Source organism: Athalia rosae, chromosome 2 (assembly GCF_917208135.1).
Source record: "Athalia rosae chromosome 2, iyAthRosa1.1, whole genome shotgun sequence".
NCBI lineage: Eukaryota > Metazoa > Arthropoda > Insecta > Hymenoptera > Athaliidae > Athalia > Athalia rosae.
In genome coordinates, this window is record NC_064027.1 from 3,562,224 (window position 1) to 3,586,866 (window position 24,643).

General features: G+C 43.4%; 3 protein-coding genes across 11 annotated transcripts in view; all 3 read right to left on the minus strand.

The window, feature by feature from the left end:
- Positions 1–439: 439 nt before the first annotated feature.
- Positions 440–3,639, minus strand: LOC125500039 (putative gustatory receptor 28b). Its single transcript, XM_048651173.1, has 4 exons — positions 1,674–3,639; positions 1,534–1,596; positions 1,371–1,460; positions 440–1,293 (listed from the first exon to the last, which is right to left on the minus strand). Exons 1-4 carry the CDS (start codon positions 2,637–2,639, stop codon positions 1,126–1,128), a joined length of 1,287 nt encoding a protein of 428 aa, XP_048507130.1. The 5' UTR covers positions 2,640–3,639; the 3' UTR covers positions 440–1,125.
- Positions 3,640–3,775: 136 nt separating this feature from the next.
- On the minus strand, positions 3,776–6,278 carry LOC105694002. Its single transcript, XM_048651171.1, has 2 exons — positions 4,973–6,278; positions 3,776–4,869 (listed from the first exon to the last, which is right to left on the minus strand). Exons 1-2 carry the CDS (start codon positions 6,276–6,278, stop codon positions 4,523–4,525), a joined length of 1,653 nt encoding a protein of 550 aa, XP_048507128.1. The 3' UTR covers positions 3,776–4,522.
- An 858-nt stretch (positions 6,279–7,136) lies between these two features.
- LOC105694029 overlaps positions 7,137–24,643 on the minus strand; it is a 42,349-nt gene continuing 24,842 nt past the window's right edge. For 2 of the 9 annotated variants that reach the window (XM_012414335.3, XM_012414339.3), the window contains exon 2: positions 7,137–10,161. In XM_012414335.3, the coding sequence (XP_012269758.2) occupies positions 7,552–10,161 (2,610 nt within the window). In that variant the 3' untranslated portion in view covers positions 7,137–7,551. The other 7 variants (XM_048651168.1, XM_048651167.1, XM_048651170.1 and 4 more) reach the window with 7 other exon arrangements.

Sequence of the window (24,643 nt, forward strand, 5' to 3'; positions counted from 1 at the left end):
TTCGCTAATAATTAACGATAAATGAGGTTTGGTCGTGTGTATTACAATCTCAGTCAATGTTCGGGGAAAAAAAAAATTAGATAAAGTCACCAAAAACAAAAAAAAAAAAAAAAAAAATCATCTCGCGGAAGGTAACCGTACTCCTTTTCGCGTGTAATCTGCAATCATAAAATCGTGTAAACGTGAAAAAAAAGGGGGAAGAAGAAAATGAAAAAGCTGTCCATCAATCGCAAACATCTTCACGCAATTTCATACAATATCTGTTACGAAAATTATAAATATCTGCCAGTGCGACGTGAAGGAAAAATAATAATATACGCTCCGCGCTACTAAGGACCTACGATGTATTAAATTAAATAGTCAAGAGGCTATAATCTGTCAACTCAAGTGACTAGTGTACTCTTATTTATACGTAAGAAAAAAAAGCTCATCATATGTAAAGTGTAAGATAATTTAAACATTGTATCGTTATTCGCTAATGCGATATCTTTCGCGCTGAAAATTTTTTATTCGAAACAAAAATATAGTTACACCTTCTCTAATTATTCAGGTGAACAATAAAGTGTATATGTATATACAATGAATAAATATATATGTATATATGACGCAGTATGTCCAAATAATTTTCAAACTTAAATTCGAGCTAGAATTCGATTTTTTTAGTTTGTCGATCACCGAACGTCGTGATTACATATTTTTCATACGTCGAATTTCCGAGCTCCAGTTACGACTGACACGACATCGTACGGATGCAACACGGATTGCATATTTTCAGGCGTTCGTTGGAGCGAGTATATTTTCGTCTGATCAGACTCCGGGATTACCAATCCGTCGAGTACATAAAGCTAGAATCTCATCTTCCTCTCATCTCATCTCTCAGTTTCCTCAGTGCACTCGACGTAGCGTTACGAGAAAATTTTTCACTTCTCACCAATTTCAAATTCTTAATCGAATTTACATCCCCGTTATTCCAGAAAGTACACGGATTCTCTGCTTTTATTTATTAAAATCATACCGAGGCCATGCACCGTGATAGAAATGTTTCAGCGTTTTCTTCAATGCAGAGAGCTCACTCACGAATTTTTTAATTTCTACTCGACTGACACCTGAAGTTGGTCAGAAATATCATTGTAAATAATTTGAGGCTAACAATTCGTTAGCATTATCGATATCTGGAAATTCGGTTGCATTGTTTTGAGAACGATTTGCCCAATCTGAAATCCCCCGACAACGCTTCGGCAGGGTCCCGATTTGGATTAGGATGATCAAGTAAGTTACGATGGTTCCGGCAATCTAAAGAAATAAAAACTCTGATTAAAGTAGCCTTACAATTAGCTCGTATGCGATGGCGAAAATTCGATAATCCCTACCATATGAATTACCGATAAGTCGATGTCGAAGAAGCCGCATGCCGAGAAGCGAAAATCGTAGTGAATCAACTGGAGAGAAAACGTTGCAACCTGCACGAGAAATAAAACAAATATATACTTCCGATCATTAAGATGATGATCACAGAGTGGAAAATGATCTCACTTCCATGCGTAGAGTATCGTCGGAAACTACGGTGTCGTGCAGCACAATTATCGTGCGTTTCGCCTGTGAAATAAAATGATTGATTTTATACAGTAACCTGTGATCGATATTTCGTTCATTCGAAAATTCAAACCGATTACCCGAGCGATTGTTCGATCGCCTTGAAACGCTGCCACGAAAATGGGGATCAATCTGAAAATATTCGGCAGCAGAAACGTCGTTATCCCGGATGTGGTTTGCCCACAAGGTAACTTGGTAGAGACGTGATATTGATAGAGATCTCCGATGAACGACAATAACGTCAACAAGGTGATTTGCAGTATCTGGAGACCGAAGGCCTGCGAAATTTTCTCCGCGGCAAAAAAAAGCTTGCGATGAAGCGCCCGAAGTCCGCGAACCGTAGCTATCCACTCGGCAAGGGTCACTCGTCGCCCGTTTCCCGCGATATATTCATCCCCGTATTCGGCGTCCGTGATATTTTCCAATAGCGAATTTATAATTCGGTAGCGATCGTCAACGACCCAGGTCAGATAAACGAAAAAATACAACACGTACGACGCGATCACGATGTCGTACTGTCCCCAGAATCGAAGTAACTGTATGAATACTTCGTAATGTTCAACTTCGAGATCGTGATAAGTATATACTGGTTCTCGAAGCAAAATTAGCATCCCGACCAACGGACCCACCACTATCACCAGCCACTTGAAGTCGATAAACTTTTTTCTAGTGTTTATTCCAAATTTGGACAACCTTTCATCCACCGTTTCGATAGCCGATATAAAATGGCGGACTCGTTTCCGCCCTCTGATCATCCACGTCGTTATCAACAAGGGTATGTTAAGGATATGGGTCACTATCGAGGCCATGTAAATAGTTAGAGAAACTTCAGTTTGGAATCGCATCGCGATTTCGTTGAAGTACCGCTGGTACACGAACGACCAAATGCAGATGTGGAAGGCGACGATCGTCCCGCTGAATATCCAACCGAAGATCAGGTCGGATCCGTACCAGTGAGCGAAGGGCCAGCTGAGGTACATCACTGCCCAAAACGGACCCGGTAGAAATTTTTTGAAAACAATATCGTTCGAAAATCGGTAAGACATATTTCAGTCGGTGTTAACTAGATATCGAAAGAGTAGACGTCCGGTAGTTCCAACAACATCGTACCCGTATATTCCAACTGACCGTTTCGATCGCCCGCTCGTTAGGTGGTGAAATTTTACCGGCGGTGACGTTTTTTTTTTTTTTCCTTTTTCCATCGCTCATGTTTCAGGCGGTATCTTCATGGAAAGCTGAATGTCACTTCTGAGCGTAACGCATTAATAAAACTAAATCGAAAACCGATAAAACCATTATTCGCGCGTAATCCGATGGGATTGTGTCCGCGACGTATTTACCCCCATGCGCGACACGACGATCGTATCGCAAATATTATGACACTCGTTTTGAGAAGTTGAAAGTATCTTCACGTGTATCGAAGTGCTCGACGATTTCACCTTACGAAACTATCGTATCTCATTGATTGCGATCATACGCCGGCGATTTATTCGAGCGTTGTATTTGCCATGCGATAGCGAAGAAATCAAAGGCGAGGAAAAAATAGACGGTAATTGATGGTCATTGATATTTCGCATTCGTATCGAAGTTCACTCCGCTGCCTATAATTTCTTCCGTACATGAAACGTTTGCGGTTGTTCAAATATAATTTCGTTGCAGGAAATTTAGTGGAAGCAGAATACACAGGTACGTCATCCAATCGGGTGATGTGATTGCTCTGGGCTGAAATTATCTCTACCGTGACATTGAGAAGTATAAGATCATTTGCGCACACTGGAGCAACGTTGAAGGAAATTTAAACAAATTTAACGTGAACTCAGAGTCGTCCTCAGAAAAAGGGATGCTTTTGTGTTTGACGTGTCCGATTTCATCATATGTTTTTAATACCTCGATCGCCTTTATCGTTACGCTTACGATTATACTGTCGAGATCGATAAGAAACTAGCGGGTGACCGCAGCTACCTGAAAAATAAAATGGAGTCTCTTGTTATCGGCTCGTTTAACGACCAAAAGCCGACGACACCGTCGCCCGATTGTCGCTTGAAACTTATTTTTACGATCAGTAGTTCTCACATCGCACACGACCCGCGGGAATCTCGTGCCTCCGTGAATTCGATTTATTTTTACATCGAGCGAAGATACAGGTAGTTTTATTGGCGAAGGCCAAAGTCACGGATTATCATTTCTTTTTTTTTTTTCTTTTATTTTACACACGGTCACAGACTGGAACGAACGATAATCTACGACGCTAGGATAACGATACACTTTCCAGATGTGCATTTTTCACGTGTGCGATGTCATTTCCGACGTAGGCGGAAGATGAATCTCCGAAAAATTATGAACATATTATATCAAAATCAGGTTGGAAAATTAACGCACCCGAAAACGCAAAAATACGAGTGATTTCGGTGGAAAAAGTAGTCGAACATGATCTCGAAAGCTGAAAATAGTGGTACGCCTATATTCGTTTGATGTTACGAAACGGATAACCGATCGAGGCGAGCAGAAATACCATTTGTACATTTTTTCAGAACAATATTAATTCGCCGTACAGCGAAATGAATATTTTATTTGAACTCGATTGCATTGAATCGAAATAAAAAGACAAAGGAAATTGTAGAGGATCAACCGCGGGAATTGCATGTAAATTTATATCCCATGCACATAGTTCGTCTTTTATTGGAATGAAAAAATAACCTTCCACGAACGACGAGATTTTTACTGTTCGTTTTCATCGGATGTTACAATATCGGTCGAAAAGAAGACATCGATGCTCTTGAAAATTATCCATCAACTCGCGAGAGGAACATCTTGAGAATTCTCGCCAAAAAAAATCGAAGACTGGTGATGTAGATCGATAAAACAATTAATGGATACCAAAGAAAAAAAAAAAGAACAATTGATACACATGTGCTTTTGTACCGACCTTTTACCTTTGAACCGGATGATCAGAAAAATAAGCAGAATAAAAGCTTCGTTCGCAATACGAGTACCACTGTCCCTTTACTTTACGTAATTTAGGTGTATCGTGTAATACCGAGATAATGGATTTACCAACGTTATGAATACACATGATACAGCGCTTTTGCGAACGCCTCGCATTAAAACAGAAAAAGCTCATCAGCAAATGGTTAGTCAACACGTCTATAAAATATTTGAGGAATTCGTGAAATTGTTTCGGGAATAATCCGTCCAGCCCGAAATGCTCCGACAGTGTTCTTGCAGGTTGCCGATTTGGATCAGAATGATCAAATAAGTCATAACGGTTCCGGTAATCTACGAGAATAAAAACCCATCTGTTAGTCCAACTGACAATTATTCCAACGCTTGGCCTATGAGATATATCTTATTCGCTACAATCGATCTCACCTATACCCACCTTCCGAATCAACGACAAGTCGATGTCGAAGAAACCGCACGCCGAAAAACGGAGATCGTAATCGATCAGCTGAAGAGAAAACGCTGAAATCTGAACAAGAAAAAGAATACAGATATTCATCACTCGTGATCGACTTTCTCGTGACTAGTCGAAAAATTCGCCTCACTTCCAGTCGCAGAATATCGTTGGAAACACCGACATCCTGCAGCACATTTACCGTGCGTCTTGCCTGTGGCATAGAAGAAAAGAAAAAGAAAAAAAAAACAAAAAAAAAAAAACACATGTATTCCGCGCAGACGAGTATTCTTCGGATGTTCTTTCTGCGAGAGAATAAAATTACCTGACCGATCGTTCGACCGCCGTGATACGCCGCCACGCAAATTGGGCCAAGTTCGATAACGGCCTGCAAAAATATCCTTCTTCTGTCGAACTTGGTCATTCCACACTGAAAGACATTGGCCACGTGAAAATTGTAGAAACCGCTGACGACCGACCCTAACGTCAACACGGTGAGCTGCAGAATCTGGAGACCAAAGGCCTGCGAAATTTTCTCCGCGGCAAAATAAAGCTTGCGATGAAGCGCCCGAAGTTCGCGAACCGCAGCTATCCACTCGGCGAGGGTCATCCGTCCCTCGTTACCCGCGATATCTTTATTCCCGTATTCGGCCCCCGAGATATTTTCCAACAGCGAGTTTATACTTCGGTACCGATCGTGAACGACTAGAGCGAAAAAGGCGAAGAAACAAGGCACGTAAGTCCCGATCAAAAAATGATTGTAAATGTAAAATTTCATCAGAGGTAACAATGATTTAGAAAATTCAAATCCGCGCTCGCTCGGAGGAAGTTCTGCTCTCCGCATGAAATAAACGACGCCGATCAACGGCGCGAACACCATCGCCAGCCACTCCATCTGGACGAAGGCATTCCTCGTGGTTATACCGACCCTCGTTAACCTTTTATCCACCGTTCGGATGACCGAGGCGAAACGGCGGACTCGTTTCCACCCCCTGATCATCCACGTCGTTATCAACACCGGTACGATGAGCGTGTGGGTGAAGAGCGTGGTGCAATAAACAGCGCGAGAAAGGGCGGTTTGGGATCGATTTATGTATTCGTTGAAGTACGACGTGTAAATGAGCAGCCAACTGAACAAATGGAGCCCAATGGTCGTTGCACCGAATACAATACCGAAGATCAAATTTGACCCGGTCCAGTGGCTGAAGAGCCAGCTGAAACGCGTGACGGCCCAAAACGGATCCTTTTGAATTTTGTCAAAAATATGCTTGAGCGAGAATCGGCAGAACATATTCGAACGAACGTCAACTATATTTCGCGACGGTAGTTCCGACGTATCTTCGACTGACCATATTTATCGCTTTCGTCGAACTTTATTCCTCGTTGCGCTAATTTCGATCTTTTGTTTTCCCCTTTTGTCCACCTCGCAATATCACAAGAGTTCTTCGAGTGAGTCACGTGTCACTTTTTGGCTCCAAGCTCTATAATAAAACTAAACGATAAAACGATTGTCCTTGCGTGAATGAATGGAAATTGTACGCGGCATATTTACCTCCGAATGTACATATACTTGTAACAATCGCCACAGAAATATTACAACGTTCCAATTGTCGGGTTGGCAATAGGGCGCGTTTACCCTTCCTCTAACAATACAATCGCTTTGCATTATTTGTTAAAGTCGAAGTTTCACGCGACTCACCCTCCGAAACGATTCATTGACCATTTATTTGGTGCTGATATTGTTCAATCGATAGAAAAAAAAAAAAAAAACACTAAGTGAAAAAATATTCCAGTAAAGATGTTAATGACATTTAGGTAATTATAAGAAATATTTTATTCATCTGGAGAGTTTTTATGTGCTCCGTCGTTCGTCACACCCCATAGAATTTGCAATGAAATTTTGTTGCGCAAACTTTATTCAAGTTCGTTCAATTTATTAAGTTGAATGTAAGTAACGATCTATGTTATCATACGGCTAATTACACGTAGAGATACAGAAAAATTTTATCCAAGAAAATCAACCGATTCACTATTCGGTACATGCACTTTTGAACTTCATGAGAATATAATGGTCGTGATAACGAAATTAACGGTGTTTTGATCACATGTGAAATTATCGAGTGTCGATATCGCTCTTTAGAAAAACATATTATACTTTCACATACATAGTTTTATTTACATTCGTATACAGAAAAGCTACGGAAGCTTTGACATAAAGATTATTATTCGGAGATGCGGTAATGGACAATTTTAAACGCCAGCTTTACAGCGAAGCACACCTCACGCAAATAAATAATATCCTTACTCTCAGGTAATAAACTCTTCAGATTCGTTGAAAAAAAATTACAAATCACGTTCACACGCGGTGACCGCGTGTGGAGACAATTCATCAATTCTGAAGATAAATCGAGTAAACTCACAAGATCGTCCGTCAGCGGGGAATATTTCTACTCGCGTCAGACGGACGGACGGACGACTATCGACGGAAGGGATTCGAGAAAAATTCAAATATTCAACCGAGGAGTCTTTTAAAGCGCCACACGAGTTACAAACTGTAAGTCAGCTCAGACGAAAGGGCCGGTCCAGTGTTTAACGTGGGTGTGGGTGGAGCTAACAGCGGCGATACCGTGCCTTTCCAATACCGCGGTCGCTTTGATCTTGTTCTTGTACTTCACGTCCTTCGGTTTCAGCATGCTCTTGTGATTGCTGAGCAGTCGCGAAGGGGTCAGAATAGACTTTGTACTGAGCCCCGTTGCCTCTAGGAAGTGGTCATACCCGCCATTTGCATTCAAATCTTTACCCTTGGTCGTGTTCTCGATTTGCGTCGCTAGTATCAGGTCGTTCAGCCTCTCCGATCCGTCGGCATCGGCGCGATCCGGGTCGTGGAACAGATCGCATTCGTCCAGATTGAATTCTTCGAAATTTTGCCGAATGTCATCCTGGTCGTAGTCCAGTCGTAACTTTTCGACCTCCCTGTCCTTGTTTTTATCTTTGTCCTTGGCGATGGTCCGGTCCTCGGCCTCGCCGATTTTGAACTCTTCGAAGTGTCGCACGATATTCGTGACCTTTGGCATTCTTCCAACACCCTCGTAAACGTTGTTCAAATTCTGTCGTGACTGAAAAGACGATCTCAAACTGTCGAATTTGTTCTTGAGGAGGACGTCGTTCTGCGATTCGTTGTTGTTCGTTCGCGAAGATTTCGATGTTATCTTCTCTTCGTACGATAAACTGCGAACCGTTCCCAGCTTGGGCGATACCGAAAAATTGAACAGTTTCTTGTCGTGCTCGGGCGTACTATCGACTCCGCCTTGTTTCTTGTGCGTTTCGTTTATCAGAAAAGAGGGACTCGGTATCTTCTTCAGTATCAACGTGTTATTTTTGTACTGCGGTTTCGGCGGCAAAGCCGGCGGTGTTTTTATACCAGAATTTATTTCCGGCAACGACTCGATCTCCTCGTAGTCCAAATTTTTAGCGATCGTCAGCCCTTTGGCGCACATTTGAAGGCAAGTTTTTTCCTCCATCCGTTCCATTTTCAACGGCGGACTCGATCTGTGTACCGACGACACTTTCATCAGGTCTGTACAGATTTTCATTTTCTGAGGAGTCGTCGCGTTAGTTTCCGCACCGACCGTTTCAGGTTCGACTTTCGGCTCGATGATTACCAGCGGTATCGCTTTGGATCCTTCAAAATCCACGTTTGAAGAGCCAAGGACTTCCGTCATCGAATCACGCCCCGACTCACCGGGAGATTGCACCAACTTCGCTCTGAAATCCGAGTCCGTAAGCGAACCGATGAATCCCGCGGAATCGTTAACCTCGTTACGTTCGTCGAGACGCGTTCCGTCTTTCGGTTCGGAGACATGCTCCTCGGAATTTCTCCTCTCCATTTCGGATCCGACTGACTCGATGTCCGATAATCTTGCCGGCTGGAATCTAACGGTCCTTCCACGGTATTTGAATCTCCTCGGTACCGAAAGGACATTTTCCTCTTCTTCCATGTCACGCAATAGAATCTGATTAACGCATTCCAGAACCGAGTTGTGTTTGCTGTTCGGTTGATAAGCCCGATGTCGGAATACCTCGTCACTGGCTTTATCCTCGTCCGGATCGCTGTACCAATTCCCACTATTTTCCTCTAAACTCTGTTCCATCGTAGCGGGCTGATCGGCGCGATCGGATTTATTGATGTTGTTCCTAGTCAGTTCGACCGAGTCGTCCGAGCCGTTCGTTGTTTCTTTACTGGACTCGAGATAGCAAGTATTTTCATAAACGGGTTCCTCGTCGGAGACGAAGTTACTGTCCATTCCGTCGTCTTTGCTCTCCGTCCGCGTAACCCCGTTGCCTTTGAACTCCGACCTTTTCGATTCTTTGAGCAACTTGCCGCGTACGGAAACAACCTTTCGTTTCGGTAACTCGGGTCTTTCGTCACCGGCGATTTCGTTGTCGCTCGACAAAAGTTCGTCCGTAATGACGATCGGGGTACACCTGTGGGTCGACTTGTTCAGCGTGGAACCGGGCGATACGTCGGTACTTTCGCCCTCGCAAAATCCCTCCGTACTCAACATCGACGGACTGCTGTCCGTAGTGGTGATCGACGCGTCGGTGATCTCGCTGGAGGTGATGCTTGTTTTCGAAACGTCGCTCTCGGCGAAACTGTGCGCCTTACGAAGCCCGTGATCCTGGTCGGAGTCCTCGTTCAATCTGGTTATGATCTCGCACTTGAGCGTGCGAATGTCTTTGCTGAGGCTACTGTCGGATCTGGCGACGTCGCTATTGCCGGACAATACACCGTGAAGATCGTCGGACATGATTTCCGTCGATTCGTCGGCGTCGAGAACACCCTTGCACAGCGTGTTGTCCCGTTTACATTTTATGTAATTCTTCGTGTACCTACGCAACTTGGCTATTTCCAATTGTTGATTTCTTATCACGTTGTCCTTTTCGCAGAGAAGTTGACGGATCGATTTCTGCTCCTGCTTGAGGCGTCCCTCTACGACGAGAAGGGCGCGAAGTATACGCGACAGTTGTTGATCCCGTAACGATCTCTCCGTGTCCCGATCCGCCGTACGATGATCCAATTCTCGTACGAGATCGCGACACCGTTTCGTCGCCAGTTTCAGCGCCTCGCGAGTCCGCTCCAATTCCTGCTTCAACGATCGCACCTCGCTCTCCATCTGAAACGGATGAGAAAAAATAACGTTGAATATACTGCGACGCTACTCTTTCATTTCGTGTGGCCGAGATTAAACGAGAGATCGAACCCCGGGTCCCATTGTTTTATACGAATACTCGATGTAAAATGGAGCGGAGGGGGGGGGGGGGGAGAACGGATATCTTGGCGACCGAGTATATCAGACAATACCGTCGAATATCGAGACGAACACGTAGGAATTTATACGTCTACGTATACAATACGTTCGCGTTATACGGCGTATATCGGTATGAATTATTCCTGACTCGCGGTACTGGTTTTGTGCAGATAGATATCCGTGGCCGTGCCGCACGATGCATACTTTCTGTTATTAACTAGTCTCACGAGGCTCGTATAAGTCACACACCTATACAGGTATAAGCGCACGTGTAACGTACACGCTTACATAAACTACCATAAGGTAGGCCATTAATATTTTTACCTCCATATCCTACTCTGATTGACCAGTTAGCGTTGATTCATGTCCACCCGCGGTACAGGAAACGCCAAGGGCGGTCTTTCGATTATTTTATCCCTTTTTACCTTTCCCATCAATTGTTTTCTTTTCTTTTTTTTTTTCTTCATTTCACTTTATTCGAAATTCTATTTAACTTCAGATTCAGGGCAGACGACCGCTGCACGGATCAACGTTATATCACCATACACGGTGTAATTGCATTCCACAATTACACAGTCTTAATTGCGAGGTGTGAAATGTTGGCAACTAGCCGGGTGTTTCTTATGCACGCTAGTGACAATGCCCGCAACTTTATAGGTACGTACGTATACGTACGTACGTACCGTTCTACCGCTATATCTACGGACACTGGGTGGTATATTTCCGGACACATGCGCTTACTCGGGGAGCATTCGTTGTACATAAAAGGCACAGCTGTAAAACTATAACGTCTGCTGCTGTGAGTCCAGGTGGAAATCGTACACAAGGAAATCTTGCAGGGGTACCAGCTAAGCCAAGTTCCGTTTATACAATAGGGTAGAAAGCCTTGGCCCGAAGAAGGGGAGCGAGGTAATTTTTTCCTGTACGCGCTACGCGTCTTCCGTGGACGAAAAAAAATTAGGGAATGGAAATGGGAGTAAGAACAAAGGAGACGTCACGTGATTCTCGAGACCTTGTTACCGAGAGGGTACCGATACGAGCTACGGGTTATTCAAATCCTTAAACTCATAGGGCGTCCCATTATCGGATATCCGCAAAGATGTGTAGTTAGGTAGGAAACGATCGTTCAACACCAATAGTGAGTGATTTTGGTATTCGAAAGACGTAACGTCACGGAGGACACGGAGACACGGCTGCCTTTAAAGATTACCCACAGAAGAACGGTTCCTTGCTCCCGCGTGGATGGCACGTGTCGAAAACTAACCGGAGCATGAATATTTATTATTTTATCCGTGCAGCAACGTCTGGCGAACGACCCCGTGTCTTCGAGGTAAATCGTCCTAAAAATATCCAGATAGGAGATAAGACGTGTCGTGAAGTTTTATACTATAAAAGCGAAAGTGTCGCTAGCTGGATATCCTGGCCCGACGAATGGACGCGATTTCTCCGTACACGATTTTCGTTTAGTCACCGTTTAATCGCTACTACGTGAAAACGCGAAGAAAAGCGCTCTGGTACGTTTCGTTCGAAACATCGCGGTCGAACGGATATATTCAAGAACCGTGATCTCTGTGGCTTTTTCCTTTATTAAAATATAACCGTAACTTTTTAGATTGAGGCGTACGACTGCGAGCCAGTCATCTTTGCTAGAGTAATTTATGGACGGGTTTCGAAAACAACGACCCGAGACTCGGACGGTTCGGGGGAAAAAACCAGTTACCGATCGCGTGGGAGCCATTTTCATACGAGACGGTGTAACTTTGGGACCCGAGTTTCTAGGCGAACGATTTCTATTTCAACGGCGTTCGCAACGCACTGCCGCTGATCCGCTGCAGAGGACTACGTTCGCGATGAAATTACGCGAGGTGAGCCGCCGGACTAGGATTACAATTAATTGCGACTGTAATTGACGGCGAACGGACCACCGTGACACTTCGGTTTCGAATATCCCGGCGACGATACGCCCCGAACGAAAACCGTACCTAGGATGGATAAATGGAACGTCCGAGTCTAGTGTAAATCGTCCTTTCGAATAATTCAACGAATTTGCGGTCAACCGTGGAGTAGTTTGCGGTGAAAATCTTTTAGCAGTTCCCATTATTTTTTTTTTTTCTTCTTTCAAGTGGAATAGTTCGAGGTCGACACGCTCCGCGGTTCTTCGACGTACGCGGATATTATGCGGATCACGATTACGCGAGCGAACCCTTTGTATAAATCACGTTACATGTGGCTATCGGGTTTTCTATCGATACTCGCTCGGTTTGGTTATCTCATCTACTTTGTACGCAATTAAAGCAGCGCATAATTTGCAATCTCGATTAGTCACCGAAGGAATCTGATATTATACATATACCGGTGAGTCACTATTTTGCAGCCCAAAGGAATGCGCCGAGTATATAATAAGGCAACCGTTTTGTAGTTCAAACGTGTAGTTTTATACTCCAATGGGTTTTATCGACAAGTTTTCTTTTTCGCAGCTTCCAACTGGAGCGAAAAGTAAATATATGCCCAATGAAATCGATTTCTAAATAGAATCGAGCTGATTTTCAGCTGCGCGGCAAACGTCGATTGTCGCATTACCGATGGCATTATTTCTGAAGACTATAGTTATCCGACGATCAAAAAATATTCAAGATTCCCTATGTCGTTCGATTCCAAAAGTCAGACGTCCACCTATTGGAAATGGATCATCGAGTTCGCGATACTCTTCTCGATGTCGTCACCCGATTGAAGTGAATTACAGATATCCAATCAACGACGCTATTCCTTTGAAAGAGTGTCGAAAGAATTATACGAGAATCGTTCGCCGATTTAGATTACGATTTTTATTCCGCTACACAATCGACACATCGGTTATCGGCTGTCCTCCGATTTCCGAACACGTGCCCGACCCGTATTCTTGTAACGTAATATTAAATTATAGTCAACCCGTCGTTATTATCCTACCCTAGCTCTGGCGAAACGACATAATGTCACGTATTGCTCCACAGCTTGCCATTACGAATTAAACAGCTGCCCGATATTGCGGATATAATAAAATCGGTTGCCCCTCGCCAAGAGATGACACGCAACGCGCGATAAGGTCGTCCACTTTATGCTCGATCGAATTCGAAATTTTTTAATCCCACAGCCCAACTGCAGCCCTCCGTTCGAAAAGAAAATCTTCGTGCGATACCCGAACCCAATCGGACGTTCACAGTCGCCATTTTGTTCCAAACGCAAAAAAAATTTCTAATGTCTCTAGATTGTTTTCTTATTTTTCGTTTGTATCGTTTTTCTCGATACATATTCATAATGGTATCGGTTGGTTGATCGAGACGAATAGCTCACGGATCATTCTTCGTATCATTATGGACGAGGATGGAATGCCTGAAGGAATGTGCCCGCTGGATCTGGAACGAGAATGTACGTCACGAGTCATTGTTTCGCACAGCACGCGCGAAAAATATCGCGACTTGTTGTCGGGCGAATTTGTCATTTTTTCCTTTCTGTTTTTTTTCTTTTTTTCTTTTTTGCAAACATCTGGCCACGATTCACGTGACCAAATAAAAAATAACAAACCATTCGATCAGGTGTCGATATTTCCGAACGGTAAAGTGTCTCCTTACTGTAATCAACGATTTCGTTCATATTTAACATCGGAGTACAAAATTGTGCAATGAATTACGTAATAAAAACAGCTAACTAACGATAAGTGAGTTGCATTTTTGGTATCATGTGATTGATTCAGACCTTCTAATGAGTCGAGAATACAACGACCATCATGCGAATACAATCGACCTCAAAGTTTCCCAATTTGGAAGACACCGTCGAACGTTTCGCTACACCGGACAAGCTTCTCGTCGGTAGAGAACATCGGAAACTTGAGAGGTCAAGGTTGCATTTCGTTACCGACGATGTAATTTCTGGGAAAAAGAATCACTCGCGAGTGCATCCGTGACGATTCGCTGTAATAACGGTTGGCTGTAAAATTAAATGACATCATTCGAGCATGATAATATACGAACGATGCAAACTGCGCGAAGATATAACTAGAAAGTTTTCGGCGCTATTTGTTACACGATTGTTACGCACACGTGTCGTTTTATGATAAGGTAAGCCAGCCGGGTGGCATACGTTAGTTTTCTCGTTTAAATGGCCTTCAAATGCGAATGCAGCCTACGCCTAGGGGGCTCCGGTAGAATTTACACCGGGCGTTAAGTGGGACAGTCAAAAAGTATACGCCTGCAACTTTCTCCATTCTTTTTAACAGTTTGACGGTTAAAGGATAGTTTTCTAACGGTTACGTTCTTCGATACGAATAACTCGACCTATCATCTCACAAGCGTACGAGACGATTTATTCGTTCGTTTGAATACGCGTGAGGGTATGTGAATTTTATGTTGTTCATTTCGTTCGAAAACTACACGCAATTTTCCAAGATCTTACGTCGTGTCGAAACGCATGGCGGACGCAACGTATTCAAGAAAGCGTGACAAATTTCGAAGCCGTTTTAATTATTTCAGAGGAAGATGTGTTTCAAGTGTAGCGGAATCGAATATTCGTTCCGCGGTAAAAAATCAAACGTACTTGTAGTCAAAAAAAAAAATAGAAAAACAATTACTAGACAAAATGAGATAAAGGCGAAGATCGTTTTTCGAGGACATACTCCGGCAAATCTGATGCAAAAAAGTCACGTTCGCTCGATCTGTTCGGAACTGACCTGAATTCAAACTCCAGGGGGATACGTACGGTAGTCTGGGTCGACGTGCAACACGATCTGTAATACCGCTAATCGAATAGACTTCCTTTGTGCAAACGACACTCCCACTGTCACTGTCGTCCGTCGCTTCGACTCGATTTCGAGCAACGCCGACGTCGAGTCTTCTCTCGTTCCCTGCGATGGTCCCGAAAAGCCTTTGCCGCTCGGTTCATGGATCCGAAAATTTGAAATTCACGTCAAACCAGACTCGACGAGGTTCGCCCGGCTACTAGAGTCTGGGGTAACACCGCCGGTCGGATCTAGGCTTTTAACGTTCGAGATTCAAGCCGGTTTCGTAACTCGATTTCAATTGATCGCCCGACCCCCATTGTTATTCGAACTACGCATACAGTGTCGGTATACGCGTCATACGTGAACAGCTGACGTTTGTTCTTCCTCCGTTTTCGTAGGAGGTTCGACCGGATATCGATATAAGTAGTTTATTAGCCGTAAATTTAATTTTCAACTTTTCACGGCGTCCCCCTCGAGATCGCCGTTCGATCGAGATTGATTTCGTCGATAAGGCGAACCGGTGCTCGATCTACGGCGCTACGACGGAAATCTATCGTTTATTTTTGAAACTGCTTTTTCTTCCCCGCTTCCATATCGTCGAACTGAAAATCAATTCGTCAAACGTACTTACGGGTGAACTTGCGAGAGGCCGATAAAAAAAAAAAAAAAAGAAGGCGAACAAGCGGAGGAATAAAAACAAGAGGAGGAGTGACCGAGGTTGATCGACCTTGGCAAGTTTTCACGGTCGCGTTATATCCTTTGTCCGATAAAATTTCGTCACCCGCAGCTAATTTTACGAAACGAATACGTACAGCAACGCTGACGAAACTCTGGACGACGCGACGTCCACTCGCACCCGCATCCCGCTTACTCCCGTTCAATTACCCTACGTTTCGCGTTACATTTCACGGCGTTTAGTTTCCACCTTTTGTTATCCACGTACGCAACGGGCGATAACGGTGACGCAATCGAATAATTTACGCTACAAACTACCGATCGGATGCCACACGTCATTAAAAATATAACCGATGTCTGTGCGATATTGTGTACGCGTTGTAACTCATGTTCTAAAATTATCCTATTCGTCGTACGCCGGGATGATGACGGGAGTAAAGTTCGATTCGGGTAATGACTAGTTAGTTAGTCCTTAGTATAGACTACGACGTACTTAGCGTCGCTATAAGACACGACCATGTAATTCGAGTATAAATATTCATTCACCTCTCGCCCTGCATCACTGCAGCTCTACGCTGCAGGTATATATATGCGATACAACGAAAGGAATAATCCTCAGAGTTTTAATTTTCAGAGAGCTTCCTTCCCTCCGGCGCGGTACTCCGAAATAATGCGACGATCTCACAGCTTCGAGGGATTTTCATCCGCGGCGATCGAACTTCCGGTTGTGTTTTTTTTTTTTTATTTTTTGTGTTTCTTCAACTTTTGGGTAGTCAAGTTTTTTTAAATAATATCGATAAGTCCTCGTTGAAAACTGAAGCACCGCACATCACGCAACGCGACTGGTTTGACATTCTCTAAACGACGTTCGGCATTACACTGAAGTCCGGTTGGGGCCCCCGCCTTGGCTCTTCGTGGCAGCGGCAAAAGTGGCTGCGGCTGTGGCTTACCTCCTCTATAGGTGGGACAATCCGTCGCGAAGGTAAAGCGAGAAGGCGAAACTTGGATCGAAAGAAGAGAAAAAGAGAGAGAACAGATCGAGCAGGTAGGAACCTTGTGCCCGGCGTGGAGTGAGCAAAGAAAGGTCCAGCAGCCCCGCGGGCCAGGTAGCAGCCGGTCATGTGTTCATCACGACGCCGACCACTTCGCACCGTTCGAGTTTCTCTCGATCCTCCCGACGACCCTTCTTTACGGAATTTTACGGCACCCCCGGTGCACCGGAATAATCGAAATTCACCAATACCGAGAGTTCGCGGAACGCGAATGCCCCGATCAAATTCTCTGAACGATCAAAAAATACGAGATTCCTATTGCGATGGTCCTCGCTGTATCGAGAAAGTAAACATTTCTCGAGTCTCGTTACCTCAGTATCTCCCGATTGGACGGGGAAAAAAAAATTTCGAGCAAATCTTGAGCCGGAACGGAAAACTTTATCAAAAATCAACTGGAGATTCTCTGACGATAAGCGCGCGGCAATTTTTTAATTCGATTCGAATCGAATTTTCTATGCGATTGGACGTAGTTATTTTCACACGTGGTACGTATGTCGCGTACGCTCGTAAGGTGCTTGTCGTTTCGTTCGTTTCGAAAATTGAAAACTTCGTAAATGATCGTATAATTTATTCATCGACGAATTCAATATGAATATACGTCGCGCGCGTTCGTTTAACGTATTCGAGATACGCGGAGAGGATCGGAGCATTGGACGTTAACTTCACCGGAACACGCAGCGAGTATAGAAGAGCGTCTGGACCAAGACCTGGAACCTTAAGGAGATAAAGTCAACGAAGTCGTGGCACGAACGTTGGGAAACGCACTTGTGAAGGTATACATATACCGTATATATATATATATTTGTGGAACAAAACGGTTCCGAGGGAAGCCTATTCGTATACGTAATATATTTGAAAAATGGTAAAATCTTCAAGGAGGAGAACACGCGAGCGGGCTATTAATAATCTCATAAGCCGAGCATTCTTACTTTGAAAATTCTACGATGTACGCACCCGAATAACTCCGCTAACAGAGAGTTACCAAATTTGTTTCTCGTCGAATTCAAAATCCGACGCAATGGGGATATCGAATATCCATCGCTGCTGAAACTTGTTCAACGAAAAGAGTTGGGAAAAATGACGTGAAATGCGGCGTACACCCTATCTTCCACGATTCAGGTGTATATTTTTTCGAAAAAGCGTCCGCAAAATCGTGATATCTGCGAATTCAGAGTTCTCACCGCACGTGGCGGTAGTCGTGTGCACCGAATCTTGACTGAAATTTTTCAAACCGGTTGAAGATCATCCGTATCCTACGTGCACCCTCCAACCACAGGTATATATCTGTATAGAATCGATACGGATTATTTCAAAGAGAGGTGAAACTTTTCCTGGACCAGTTAGCGCGAGCGATAAATTACGGAACCCGAGACTACCGCGGTGTATACCTGCGGAAATAATCGATCGCTCGGTTCCGATCTCAATCATCGTATTCGTCGTCACCGCGCTAACGAAAGGGGTGTTCACGTCTCGGATTGAACGGATATAAAATTGGTAAGTGACAAATTTTTGACATCGTTCGATCGATCCGTTCCAACTCTATAACCGACGTTGTAAAATGCGTTGTCACGAAAGTTCAACCCTTCGGAAATCCCCCTGAAACGAAAGACGTCACGCCGGATGAGAGCCGTAAATGGCCTGCATCAAAACGTTACGTACAGCGAAATGATCCGAGATCCGATCGATTAAAAATTGCCGACGCCTGATAAGATTACAACTTGTAGAGGCTACCCTGCGCCAAATCGGTTGCATTCGGACCGCGAACGATTTTCCAAATCGAATTAGGTAACGGATACGCACGATCTACGTATATCTATAAATTGTGTGCGTAACAACGGGGTAAGTGAAAGGTTACGCGACGCGTGCGCGGCGCTAGTTTTTTTTTTTTGTTAATTATAATACGTATACGGTATAGGGTGAGTCCCGTTTTTTACGACGTACCTTTTTCCCCATCGGGAAAAAAAAATGCCGTTCGTTATGTTCGGACCCTAGAAGATGATCTTATGAGAACTACGGAGCACGTAGAAAGGTAGTGCAACCCCGAATGTAGTCAGGCGGAATGAACGGACGAAGTTCATCGGAGATGCGAAATCATCTCGTACCCGAAGATCTCGTACATCTTCGATTTGGCGAAAAATTTTTCGGATTCGACTCCGCCGGTAAAATAGGTCGGGGCGACCTCGAGATCTCGCGGAAAGCTCGCGCAACCCTCGTAAATCTAATTTACGATTCGCCGCCCTCGGGCACAAAGCCACGAGAACTTTTGTCTTCGAAATTTTATCGCGGGTGACCGATGCACCAACTTTTCCGGTATGATTCTACGAGAAGTCTCTCGAATCGGGGAGGCAAGAATTTTGCATCCAGCGATAAGCGCGCTCCATTGTTCGTTGCATCCGATTTCGCAACTCGGAATCGGCGAAATGTTGAAAACATTTTTTTCGCAAAAAAAAAGTTTTCTTCCGACAATGTGCGTTCGTATTACCATACGAGAATAATTTGTTAATTTTTACGATTTTTATTTATATTCGAAGGCCAACTTTAACGACGCAAAAATGATAAGGCTAATCCATTTCACTTTTTCTTTTTTTCTTTGTTTTTTTTTTTTCTTTCACAAATCGACGGAGGCTCGCATAATCTGTATTCTCGGAGCATGACAACATAAATGAAAGCTGCAAATCGGATTCCATCTACGGCAAAAGTGATAAATTTATAACCGCGCTACGATTACAGGGTAGTTAGCACAGGACGTACGAAACGTCGATTCAGGTATTCATGATATGCGACGTGCTAATAACTCGATAATTTTTATTCGGAGTAACGAAACGTAGGTGACATTTCGTGGAACGAAATTGCGGCAGGTGGTGCGTGTTTTAACTCATTATTCGAGATATTTGAACAGTGTGTTTGACGAATGATATTCCATTTGTTTCACGATACGTCTATGATGTGTATAGGTGCATAAATGTGTACGTAGTAGACCAATGGCGCTCTTTCAATTGGGTAACGCTTATCGTCGCGTGTATTAGGTGAAAAAAAAAATAAAAAAAATGAAAAAAAATGAAACGCAAAAGGATACATCCTCCTTGGCAGATAGTGTGCAATAAATTCTTAACGGTGTAATTAAGGTGATCCAGTTCATTTGCAATACTTTTATTTATTGATATGCTACGGACGTAGTTATACATCGATTAGAAAGTTCAATCTTAATATTCAATTTATAAAATATAAATCTCACCAGCTGACTATAGCTGAACCATTGTTTGGCGTCGATCTTTTTTCTGCACGACATGGCGTCGTTTTATCCCTCTATTTCGCGTCAACGTTTCGAGCCTTCGATTCGCACTCAATGCCAACGATTTATTCGCTTTATTTATTTTTTCATCCAACTCTTATTTTAATTTATATCGTACACTTATCATCCACGTACGTACTTATACTCCACTGCACTCGTAGTAACGTACACTTCGAAAAACCCGCTTCGTCTCCGCGAATTCATCGACGGTATGTCGTCATCGTCGGTCGCAGAAATTCTCGATATCGAATAATACTCACTGTTCCGCAATTTCATTATTTATAATTGAAGAAACGAACGTCACTGTTGGGTATCGCCGCGGGTTTCCAACGAAAGAGCAAGAAAAAAAAAATCACAACCTTTCGATATCACAACCGCAAGCGTATCGGCGTAAAAAAATGAATTTTTCAAACGAAAATCATCACCACTCGCGAAAAGTCTGTTCCGATTCGAGTCCAACGGTATCGGTAGCGATTCCTCGTCGAAACTGAGACCCACGGATTCGAATAAAGTCAGCAAGTTCACGAGGCGACCAGTAACATCACCGAAGACTACCGCGGCCCGAAGGCATTTGGTGTCTTTGTAAACCAAAGGCGTTTGGTACACGCTTCGAGACGAGCATTCCGACCACACCGACTCAGAGTGCTCGCTTCCTTATACCAGCTGGGCCTTTCTACACGGAGTGTGAATCATTACCAGGAGCTCTCAAATAAATTTAATCAAACGGCATTTCGTCGCGGCCAATCATCGACGCTTACACACCGATCTTCCGACCATTACCGAGTAACGATTGATGATGAAAGAAAAGAAAATTGAGAGAGAAAAAAAAAATAAAACAAACAAACAAACAAACAACAAAAAAACTAACCCACTTCGATAATTTAGCTCGTTACTTCTTCTTCACTTAGTTCTTTTCGATTTCGCTCAATTTTTTATTAGGGGTGAGCCGATCGATTTATAAAATTATTCTTCCAGTCCGCTGCGCGGAACGCGGGATCAATCGTCGGCACCTTGCGTATATCTTGATGAGTAGTGTGGCGTATCTTCGAAATACGAATTGCTCGGTCGAGGTGTCTCCCCGAACTTCAAATGCATAATTACACGTCGAAGGTACACTCGGGATTCCGCGGTTGCTGAAAAAAATTTCCGTTGTCCGGTACGACGCGCGCCACGGTGAGTTGAAAAAAAAAAAAAAAGAATAGCCAAGCTTCGTTATTATATTAGCGAGTAACGCGAGTTAACGCGCAAACAAAACCGTAATGAAACCGAAGCTGGAGTAATTTGTTAGGTGAAGCTAGTCGTCACACTGCGTTCCGTTACGAGCGAGCAATTTCCAGCGTATCGTAGCCGCAAACGAATCACCGGGAGTCGCCGTTGCCGCCGCATCCTATACGATTACGTCATACGGCTTATCTTCGAGAAGATAGCCGTTTTCCTATTAATACCGGTGTGTACACGTAGTGTCACAGACACACGGTTACGTAAATCAATTTTTCGTTAAGATCAGGGGGGGGGGGGGGAAATCTCTGATCACCGATAGCTAAATTTTTTCAACAAACTTCGACGAGTCGACATTTTTCGAACACGACGATGTACTTTCAACCGAGTGGTAAAAGTGAAGAACCGAGTGACGGAAAAACAGAATTTTCCGTTCCGACGAGCTCCTTTAAACGTAATTGCGACGATCACGGGCGAACTAACATTAATCGTGCATTCGAAGCAGCTGAAAACTTAACGCTCGAAAACAAGGAGCAGATGTTTGTTTCAACAACGCTAGAATCTACCACATGCGGGTTTCGTACGGATGAGTTTAAACGTACGTACACGTGTGTACATACGAAGTCTGTCAACCTCTTCGCGTATTCGTATTACGGAACTGTACGTATACGTTGAAAGAGGAGAGAGAAAAAAAGTCAACTCGTGCAGCGAGCCGTTGGCGGATAAGAGAGGGGAAAAAAAAATGATTAAAAGAAAATAAAAAATACATTCAAGTGAACCTGGAGCAGCGCATCAGGGTTAAGTCCGGTTAATGGATAGAATCTACGGCGAAGTTGCCCCTACATACATATATACATATATATATATACCTACGTACAAATTGCTGTATTACTTTACTCGCGAGATCCGATGTTGATCCTCGCGGAGTTGAGGTCAAATAAAATTCGACGGGCATTTACTCACGAGCCTAGATATACGGCTGAGATAATGTCAGGAGCGAAATAAGAGAGAGAAAATAGAAGAAAGAAAGAGAAAAAAAAAAAAAAAAAGGGAAGAGAATATCGATATACCTCGAGGATCGCGAACGAAACGGAGTGTAGTTAAGTTGCTCTTCGGGGAGATCCCATCGCTATAACTTTGAAATCCTCTTCCTGGGACGAGAAGAAGAAGGTAGAGGGATTCTCTCGGCGTGCGGAGGCAGAAACGGCGAAACGTAAACGTAAGAACTATTCGAGGCAACCGTGCCCAACTAAACCGGCGGTGATTCGTTTTCGTTTTTAACAAAAACTTGGATATTTTCTAACGAGACGCAAATTAAATGGAGAATATTTTCCCCCTGCAACTTCCGATTCGCTTTTTTTTTTTTTTTTACTTTCTTCAATTTCTACCAGACGCTAAATCGGTACAAGTTCTTCGAATTCTTTGTGCGAGTGCAGATTTCTCAGGTATTTTGAATCTGCAAAGAAAATTTCCGTACCATCTTTGCCTGAGAAACGTGGTAAAACGACACCGTCAGCTATGGTGTATACCCGTGTATAGCCGAGTCTGACATATGGCAGGCATACGGGAAGCTGGTAAGCTGCGTATACGAAAAATCGATGTTTGACCGATATATCTCGATATCATATCACGGTGTAATTTACACTTCGCTAGACTTAAACGCGTCACTGTACTTATCTCAATGCAATACGAACCGTCATTAGCTATTCTTGGAAAGCGGTATGTGCGAGCTACATTCGCAGTATTCGCTAAAGGAAGGTAAAACGAGAGCGAAAATCATCAGAAGAAATAGAAACACCGGCGTCGAGTATAAGACGTTCCCTGTATCGCGAGACATCGAAATTTTTTCAAGATTTGTTTTTTCTTTTTCTTCTCACCCAAATAATTTCTTCGCGAAACTCGAATCCGCTGAACGGCAACCCTCCGGGAAACGCTGCGAAATCAAAGGTTAATTTTTGAACGAGGAAGAAAAAGACTCGGTGAGAATTTCCGTGTCACCGAAGCGGGAAAAATCGGAAAGAGCTGCAGCTTGGCGAATTTCGAACACAAGGGATGTATGCGTCGGAAAATACCAGACGGAACTTCAAAGAAAATTCAACTGGGCCGAGTTATGGTTTTATTCGTGGAGGAGGAGCATTGCGCAGCTTTTCCCGATGTTTTTCCGTTCAGCGATTCGGAAAAAGTGGAAAGGAACTCTCATTTGTTTGCCGTGTGTTCAAAACTAACGTCGAATTTCGAAGCGTTTGAGGGGCGCGGGCGGGACAAATTTTTCAAATCGGGCTCAATTTCCGCATAAAATTTTTTCACCTCCGAGTAGAGCAAACTCGAGGGGAGGGGGTGAGGCTCGAATAATTTTCGGTTCCGCAAAATAATTAAAACCACTAGCTGCTGGTCGGAATTTTTTTTTAGTTTTTTTTTCATACGTTTTCCACTCCATAGTTCCAACTCTAAAATATAACAAGTAGATAATCGGGCCGGACGTAACCGCTGATTATGCCAAATACATGTTAAAGCTTAAGAGCCGAGTAACGGGTTGTAACCTCCGTTTGATAACTCGTAATGTAAATTTCATGGGATCAGCTTCTTTGTTTGCGTTTTAGCGATTTCGCTTCGCTTATATCGCAGGAAACGGAACGTGTAGTATCACCTCACATCGTACGTACATGCACGTTGTATATATGGTACATACGCGGATAAAGTACGTACGATAATTACACGGTTCGCGATTTTACCGCGTATGCAGAAAAAAAAAGGACCATTTCAATAAATTAAGAACGTTATTCTCGTATCGGAAATTATGCTCGTCGTCATTCGAGGTAGAACTCGAACACCCGAATGAGCAATCAATTTTTGAATTAATGACGAATCGACGCGATGCTCGTGAATTATGGAAATGAATTTATTGAAAAACGAACAGTAATCCGATCGATCCGCAGGCGCCAAAAAGTAGAGATATGATTCATAATTTGAGAAAGGAGAATAATGACGATTTTTTTTAATTTAAAAATAATTACACCGTTGATAAAATGTTTGATGAATGATAGGACGATGTTTTAAATGTTCTAGCGCATAGCCAAGTAACACAGATCCGTTACTTTACTTTACTAACGATGTTCCAACGGCCGTTTCGTACGAAATGGTTTTCGCTTGGGAGCGTCCGCAATAATGTGCAGTAAATCAAGCCGACGAGTTACGGAACCCAAAGAATTTGTTTGCTTCGAGGGAAAAGAAACGTAAGAGACGATGAAACCGACGGTAGATACACGGGGCATTCCGAATCAACGTTTAATCAACGTTTCGGTACGAATTTTTTTCGTTATTTAACATGGAAAAAGACAAAAAAAAAGACAAAAAAAA